This window comes from Macadamia integrifolia, chromosome 13 (assembly GCF_013358625.1).
Source record: "Macadamia integrifolia cultivar HAES 741 chromosome 13, SCU_Mint_v3, whole genome shotgun sequence".
NCBI classification, from domain to species: domain Eukaryota; kingdom Viridiplantae; phylum Streptophyta; class Magnoliopsida; order Proteales; family Proteaceae; genus Macadamia; species Macadamia integrifolia.
This window is the reverse complement of record NC_056569.1, coordinates 23,696,623-23,704,480: the sequence shown is the minus strand read 5'-3', so window position 1 is coordinate 23,704,480 and position 7,858 is coordinate 23,696,623. Positions and strand designations below refer to the sequence as shown.

The following is a 7,858-nucleotide window of genomic DNA, read 5'->3' as shown; positions in this document are numbered from 1 at the left end:
ATACCTATGTGAGAAGGCAATTGTACTCTGGGCCGGGTTGAAAAGATCCAAGCATAGAAGGAAAAAAATTAATCAGGCGTTCATGTATCAAATACGCCTAACTATTTTTTAATATTTCACCAAAAATAAAATTATGTATGTTCTTATAGAAAAAATTTAACATATATACCAATTAAGATAGGTGAAAGCATATTCAGTGGCTCACTAGTTGCCCATGTGGTAAGACATGGTGGACCTCCATCCTGTTATCCATCTCAATGAGAAATTTTTGGAATAATGAGTATATGCTAGGACTTAAATTAGGTCTGAATTTATGAAGATTTATTGCAAGGAAAAAGAAGCCTAAAAGACGATATCACCTTTGTGCCCACACCCAAAAGGGGTGAAATGACTATACTTTTTCGCTAAAAATTCATGTGTATTAAAAAATGGAGATACAAGCTGGGTCTGGAAAGACACCAGATACAGAATTACATATGATGGAGGAGATTAAGTTCTCGGGCTCCTCTCCTCACCTTTGGCATGGCCATCAGCAAGGAAGAAGATCCACAACTCCACTAAACAAAAGTTAAGAAAATCTATATCTTGGTCTACTCCATGCGTCCCTTCAAATCTCATCCCGCATTGAATGAGGATGAGATTCCGCAGGTGAAGTAGCGAAAGCTTTTTTGAGTTCTGCTGCTTCACGGCTGCTACGGAGTCTCTGTGGCTGTTCAAAGTGAACCGACAGAACCAAGGTCTCTTCGCAATCCGAAAAGCTTGGAGGAAGGCAATCGTGAAAAAAATTTATAATTTTAAGAATTTCTCACTGCGACAATCCGTTAGTACTGATCCGTTATGAATTTTTTGTGGTAGAATGTCTTCAAATCTGGAGTTAAAAGAAGGAACTGAAGAACGAAGTTTTCTGCAATCAATCTGCTACAAGCGAGGTTCTGTGCGGCACTTGATCAGGTCCTTCTTTATACTCTGAAGCTGGTTTTGATTATTCAAGTAGAACTAAGTTAGTTGTTGTGCACTTATTGAGATTATCAATAAACAGACGAGAAAATTGCTAAGATTGGATGCGCACTTTTTTTTTTTTTCAAGATTATCTTTTTGTTATTATGACTTGTTGCTAGTGCCTGGTCTGAGTGAGTGCAGTGGCATGAGCTACCCACTGCCAGCTGCTGCTGCTCCCGTTTTACTCGACTATCCCTGCTAGGGTTGCAGCTGCGCTGATGGTGAGAGTATGCAAGAGTTTCGAATGGTAAAAAAATGAGCTCTTTTCAGAGGTTAAGTAGAAGGGTAAGAAAGTCATTACGTGCTTTCAGTTAACGGTGTTGCAAATTAGGGGTGCAGTGGATATTATTTTCATTTTTAGGGGTTACATGAAATTATGGAGAATTTTAGAGGTGGCACAAGAAAATTTCCCTAACATCAAATAATAAAAATTGAGAAAAATCAACAAAATTAGAAATTTCAAGAGGGTAAGAATCAAACAAATCTCCAATGTTCTCTTAGAAAACTACTTGAAGAGTGTATTACACCATTTGTTAATGAGGCCTAAGTAATTGCAAGTAAAAAAGGCACAGCCAAACAATAAAGGTTTGTATGCTAACTTGCCCATTTCATGCTTTCCTTACGTGAGGGCTGAAATTCTATATATATATATATATATATATATATATGTATGTGTGGCGATGTATGAGATCCAATTGTATAGTATAGTCAAGTTTTATCCAATTGCATAGACAAGTGGACTTTTTTTTTCTTTTTTTTGATTGATAAAAGTCACTACGTATGAAGCAAGAAAAAGTTTGTCAACACACATATATATGGGAGAAAGAATGCACTCATTCAGCGTTTGTCACGATCAGACATTGTTGGGTGTGAAAAGACTCAACTGCCCCTAAATGTATCGGGTATTTTCATGCCCAACTGTATTTAGGTGTAGAGGACACAGGCGGGCAGCTTTCCTTTCCCTTGTATTCTTCATGTTTATAATTTTCTATCGGGTTTAAATTTTATGGATAATTGGTGAATGGTAGAATCTACTTGAGCCAAATTTTATACACAAATTTGGATTGCCAAGCGGTAAATTTTATTCCCATGGGATGTTTGTTAAGCTTCGAAATATGTGATCCATTCTACTAGTAGATGCCTAAATTTTTATTCATTTATTCAAATGGGCTGAGGACTGTTGCTTGACTGCGTTCGGCCTGCATCAACGCCTCAACCAACGGGACAACGTGCAAGGCTATCAAATAGAGAGGTCTTTCGTCATGTCACAGCCCTTATTGAGAGGACAGAAGGGGTATTTCCAGGCAGGGATCTTTTTTCCAATTCTAATATTGGAAAAAAAGAGAGTTTCTCATGTTGCGATGTGGAGTGGAATTTGCACGCCACACCAATAGATGTCTTGAAAAAGGTATCACATGGGACTCATAAAGTTAGAATAGAAAATAGAAAATAATAAAACAACCCATGTGAGAAGGAAATTACAATCCAACATTGAAAAAATATCTAAGGCACGAGACCCATAAGTTGGGAATAGAAAAGAGAAAATAATAAAAAAAACCTATTTTTATTATTTGTACTAGTTACCAAACTATTTTTATTTCTGACATAAACTATGCTCAGACATAGGATAGAAATATAACTGGAAATCATAGAAAGATAACCTTTATTTCATACATGGGATATAACTTGAAGGAAGACTATTATTCACTCTTATTGGTCGGGAGCAGGAATTCTTTAAACCATTTGGCTGACTCCTTTGGATATATTGCCAGATCATCATTGTAGTCCACATAGTTAATACCGAAGCGGACTGTGTAGCCAACATTCCATTCAAAGGTATCCAGCAAAGTCCACACAAAGTATCCCTTCACCTTTGCGCCAGCACTGCAAAATGAAGAAAAAAAATGTCACTTAAGATAGTTGAAACTTTTTCGTTTCTTTTTGGGTGCAAAGAAAACTAAAAGAAAAAAATTTGGGACAAGATTAATGGTGGGGATGGACACTATATTGCTAAATTGTCACCCTGAGATCCTCAACATAAAATAAATATGCGTGCCCTTTTATTTAATTTTTGTTTCCCATGAATATTTTCTCCAAGAACAAGACCAATACAATATATACTCACTCCATGGCACTCTTAAGGTAAGATAGATGATCCTTGATGGATTGTACTCTTTGGTCATCTTTGAGAGATTCAGCCATTGTCGAAAAGCTGTGTTCTGAAATTCCTGCAAGAAAACCCAATGGATTTTATTGATATGAATTTCTTTGACATCAAATTTATTAAACAGCCAATAAAATAAAAGATAGATCAATGATATTACCATTCTCAGCAATGTAAACAATGGGATCATTATATTTCTCCTTTATGAGAAGTATAATATCTTTCATCCCTTGGGGATAGATGTAGAGCCAATCCAAACCAGTCTGTATATTAGGTAGTTGTTAATACATATGGTTGAAAAAAATATATGGATGTATGAACATACATGGGAGAATATAGTCCGAAATTTAACATATTAGCTAATCTATATGATGTACAACTTATCCAACTGTCAGTTGGCCAAAACCAACTATCCATGTCACGAAAATAGTAGACCATCCTAATCTGTTTCTGAAGATATGATGGACCATTCTAATGAACTTTTGCCGTCAATATAATCCCAAACTACACTAAGTGACAATAGATTAACTGTTGAAGGGTCCAACCCAATAAGTTAAGGCATTTGGTGGAGATAACTTCTGAAATATATGATGAAATCAATTTAACCGATGAGGGACTATACCTCTACAACTCCTAACATCTCAAAACTCCCCCTCATGTATAGTTTCAATATACCTAGCTCTACACTCGGACAAATCACTTAGGGAGGACAACAAATGGACGTGGATTGTTTACATAGTATCAGAGCATTTTTCACCATCTCCACGTGTTCATAGTATGTACTGCCACACGTACAGGAGAGGGTTGGGAGTTTAGTCTCATACTGGCTAATAAATTGGCCTGAAGTCCCTCTTATATATTTGGGAATCCCTCCCCCTACAAGTTTGAACTTTTGGGATGAAAGCTTTACAATTAACTTTCTTTTTTATGAGGATAGAATTAATTCTATAATTCATTTGATGATTAGTTATAGGCTCAAAATTCATACCGCTGGACCAATCGGAACTCCATCTATGCGAGCTGTTACATCATATAACAAAAACCAAAGAGTTGAGGGATTTGTCAGTATAATCAGATAGTAATTCCTAACGATCTAATTGGAAAATTTTGTGAAGGTGCTATGAGTCCTTTAGTTTCTGTTTGTACTTACCTAACCTTTTGTAGTGACCATCGGTGGTATAACTAGCAGTAGAAGAGGGAGGAACATCTTTAACATATTTTGCAGTATAATAGTTTAATCCCAGGAAGTCAAATGAGCCTTTCAAAATTTGAGATTCCATGGTAGAAAACGTTGGCAGCCTCTCACCCACAAGATCTTTCATACTTTGTGGATAGTCTCCAAATGTTAATGGATTCATAAACCTTATAAAAGAAAGCAAAAATGAAAGAGATTATGTGGAAATTTTATTTTCATAAAAAATTAATAACGTCATCAAAAATTGATAAAGACCCACCATCCTAATGTGAAATCAGAAGCTCTTGCAGCAGCTTCAATGTCAGCCTGATCCTTAGATAAAGGAACCATATGCTCACAATCCAATGCAATTCCAATCTGGCCATTTTGGGTTTTTTGTAATGGATAATTAAGTACATCCATTTAGGGTTAAAAATTCTCCATACTATCTCCATAAAAATATATAGATCAAAACAATGATAGAGAAATAATATAGTCCATGGTGTGCGGAAAGTGGCATCTAAGCACCAGATGTAATTAGCTATGCACTGTCAGATTAATTATTAACTTTTGTCACAGGACTACGTTTAAGCTTAATTAATTGCCTGGTAATTCTTCCTGTAGAGATTCACTACGGTTGCATGAGAAAGGAGCAAGTTGTGGACAACAATATATGTATTTGTCCCAGGATCAGCCACAGAGCCAGGAGGATAGGAGCCAGAAATATATCCTCCAATGGTGTAAAAAATTGGTTCGGTCAAGGTGATCCAATGCTTCACACGGTCTCCAAATTTTTCATAGCAAATGTTTACGTAATCCGTGAAATCCTCACTGCATATATATTAATAGAATCAATGAGATTTGAGTTTCCAAATTTTGGGAAGATTGGTAAAAAATAATAATTGGAAGAACAAGTCAATACTCACATGATTTTAGAATTCAAGAAACTACCATACTCATCTTCGAGGGCTTGAGGAAGATCCCTGTTAAAAAGGACCACGAAAGGCTGAATCCCTTCATATATTTAAGACAATTTCGTGATAATATTTGTTATTTGTTTGAGAGAGAGAGAGGGAGAGATTTTACCTTTAGATAGAAGCTCATTGATGAGGTTATTATAATACTTGATGCCTTCCTCGTTCACACCTCCACTTAGCTTTCCAGCTACCAGTTTATAATGTTCAAGAGAAATCATGCATAACACAAATTTATCATATCTAAATAAAATTTAAATTGAACCAATATTATTTCCTCAACTACAATCGAGATCATAGGCCTGTATATATCCAATATCTTACTACTTGGTAATATCCTGGTCCATGCAATCGATAATCTACAAGCATTGACACCCAAATCCTTCATCAAAGCCACATATTCCTGTTTAATCAGCGGGAAAATAATGGTTCAGGTATGGTAATACAGTCTATTAAAGTTGATAGAGAATGGATCCACTGCATGCATGTGTGAGATGCCAAAACCTTTCCTTTTTTGCTTCCATAAACGAGAATGTATCATATTCACGTACGTTCACCTGGACATACATGTGAGGATCCAATACCTATCCCTTTTGCTTCCATATATATCCTTCTTCACATTTTAATTGGTAGGAAGTGGGACTGGTGTTGGATCTTCACAAGTAAACCCAGGTGAACATACGTGCAGAAGATCTAATCTCAGCATAAACACCCCCCTTCACACTTTAATGGCAGAAAATGGGACAGGAGTTTGCACCTTTTTTTTCGCTAGAAGATTCGGGATTTGTATTAAAATGAGAAAAATTTGTACATAGCAAAAAAGACAAAACACTAGGAAAATAGGAAAATTTCCTTGAGCTCGATTCCCACCTTTGGCATTGCTATCAGCAGGAAAGGAGCCCAAAAGGAAAAAAACCTATTGAAGAGACAAATGGACTAATACATAAATCTGTAACAAGGATGCAGCATCCTTTTTCCGGGACAGGGGTTTGCACCTAGCAAACATGTAAGTTCATGTGAACATGCATGTAGAGTTGGATACAGGTGCGCCCAATTAATTTAAGAGGATCTTTTTTTTCCGAAGAACTGATCTCCTTAAAAATTGATATATACCTTCATGCATGTTTGTCGAGACAGATCGAGGATTAGTGATAGAGTTTGAATTCTCTGCATGTACAGTTTGAGAATTCCGCCAAATGTCCTTTTGATCACTTCCATAAGTACCCATATAGTATTGAACTCAACTCTGATAGAGTTCCTCTTAATTACTGAATTCTTCTTTACCCATTCCCCCATTCAGGTTAATGGATAAATACTATACCCACTATATAAGGGCACCATAGGGATTACATTTGGCCTTCTTAACATACAAATAATTAATGAATGTAACATGTAGTGCATGCCCTACCTACCATAATAAAAGTTTTAAGTAGTGAAGTGATTAGATGATAAGGACTGGTACCTACCTCGTATCTGTGATAAGAATCTAGGGCAAAATTTGCATTCGTGCCATCCTTTATCTTATCTGGCCACAAATTGAAACAACGTATGTGAATACATTTTAAGTTATGCATGTGTCGGAAGAAGAAGTATGTGTCTTTCTCTGTGTGTGTGAGGAGAGAGAGAGAGAGAGACCTGGATTTCTATGAGTGAACTCATCCCAGTTGCTTCGTCCTTTACCACCTTTTGTTGCAGCACCTTCATACTGAAGAACCACATGCACACACACACACGTACATAAACATATGAATGAAAAATTTCCAGACGAAAAGCAGCAAATATAAGGACTATGCATGGGAGTGCAGCACACGTACCTGATAAGCAGATGTTGCCGTTCCAAAGATGAAATCCTGCGGGAAATCACTTCGTTGGATCTCATAATTATTAGTTTCATTGGAAATACTACTAGCTTGAATGGAACATTCCTTCGGCCAATTTCCACGTAGGGCTACAGTTCTTCGTTGTCCAATGGGTTGGAGCCTTACACTACTCCCATGCCCCGAAATGTTCAAGGGCTTCTGCAGGAGTGAAAGTGGCCGATGAACACTAGTCGCTGACTGAGGCATCAGAGCATTCAGCATCTTTGCTTGAATATGTTAGCAGAGGCTTAGGATGAGCAACGTATAGACACAAAAACACAGAAAGTGAGTGTGAGAGAGAAAGGGTTTCCGGATAAGCTTAGGGCCGTTTGATAACGTTTCTGCCGTTTCTGTTCCAAGAAACGGCAGAAGCAGAAATTATTGTTTCTAGAAATAGAAACAGGTAAGAGAGGTGTTTGATAATTCTTGTTTCTGAAACCATGAGGTTCTGGACCCATAAGGCTCACAAGCAGTCTGCATCTCCTCCCTCTCTCGCTCTCACCCCCGATCCAGCGTTCACCTCAACTCTCCCGTCCGCCGTAAATCTGCGGCGACCCCCACCTCACCATATCCTCCCTCTCTCTCTCTCTCTCTCTCTCTCTCTCTCTCTCTCTCTCTCTCTCTCTCTGTGTGTGGCTATTTCCTAATGCAAATCTTACCCTCTTATACTCCTGAAATTGCCGGATTC

General features: G+C 37.4%; 1 protein-coding gene across 1 annotated transcript; it reads right to left on the bottom strand.

Moving 5' to 3' along the window:
• Window positions 1–2,699: 2,699 nt before the first annotated feature.
• On the bottom strand, window positions 2,700–7,392 carry LOC122059109 (beta-glucosidase 13-like). The gene is made up of 13 exons (XM_042621801.1): window positions 7,126–7,392; window positions 6,947–7,016; window positions 6,778–6,836; window positions 5,639–5,714; window positions 5,424–5,501; window positions 5,264–5,351; window positions 4,938–5,168; window positions 4,618–4,728; window positions 4,314–4,525; window positions 4,152–4,183; window positions 3,324–3,426; window positions 3,125–3,227; window positions 2,700–2,883 (listed from the first exon to the last, which is right to left on the bottom strand). Exons 1-13 carry the CDS (start codon window positions 7,390–7,392, stop codon window positions 2,700–2,702), a joined length of 1,614 nt encoding a protein of 537 aa, XP_042477735.1.
• Between the last annotated feature and the right edge of the window lie 466 nt (window positions 7,393–7,858).

Bases quoted from the DNA above. Each gene is read 5' to 3' on its own strand.
- LOC122059109 (XM_042621801.1), bottom strand. From the start codon at position 7,392: ATGCTGAATGCTCTGATGCCTCAGTCAGCGACTAGTGTTCATCGGCCA. The intron at 5,352-5,423 runs GTAAAATCTCTC...AAATATATGAAG, and splicing joins CAATGAGCTTCTATCTAAAG to GGATTCAGCCTTTCGTGGTC. The intron at 3,427-4,151 runs GTATGAATTTTG...CCTAATATACAG, and splicing joins GAGTTCCGATTGGTCCAGCG to ACTGGTTTGGATTGGCTCTA.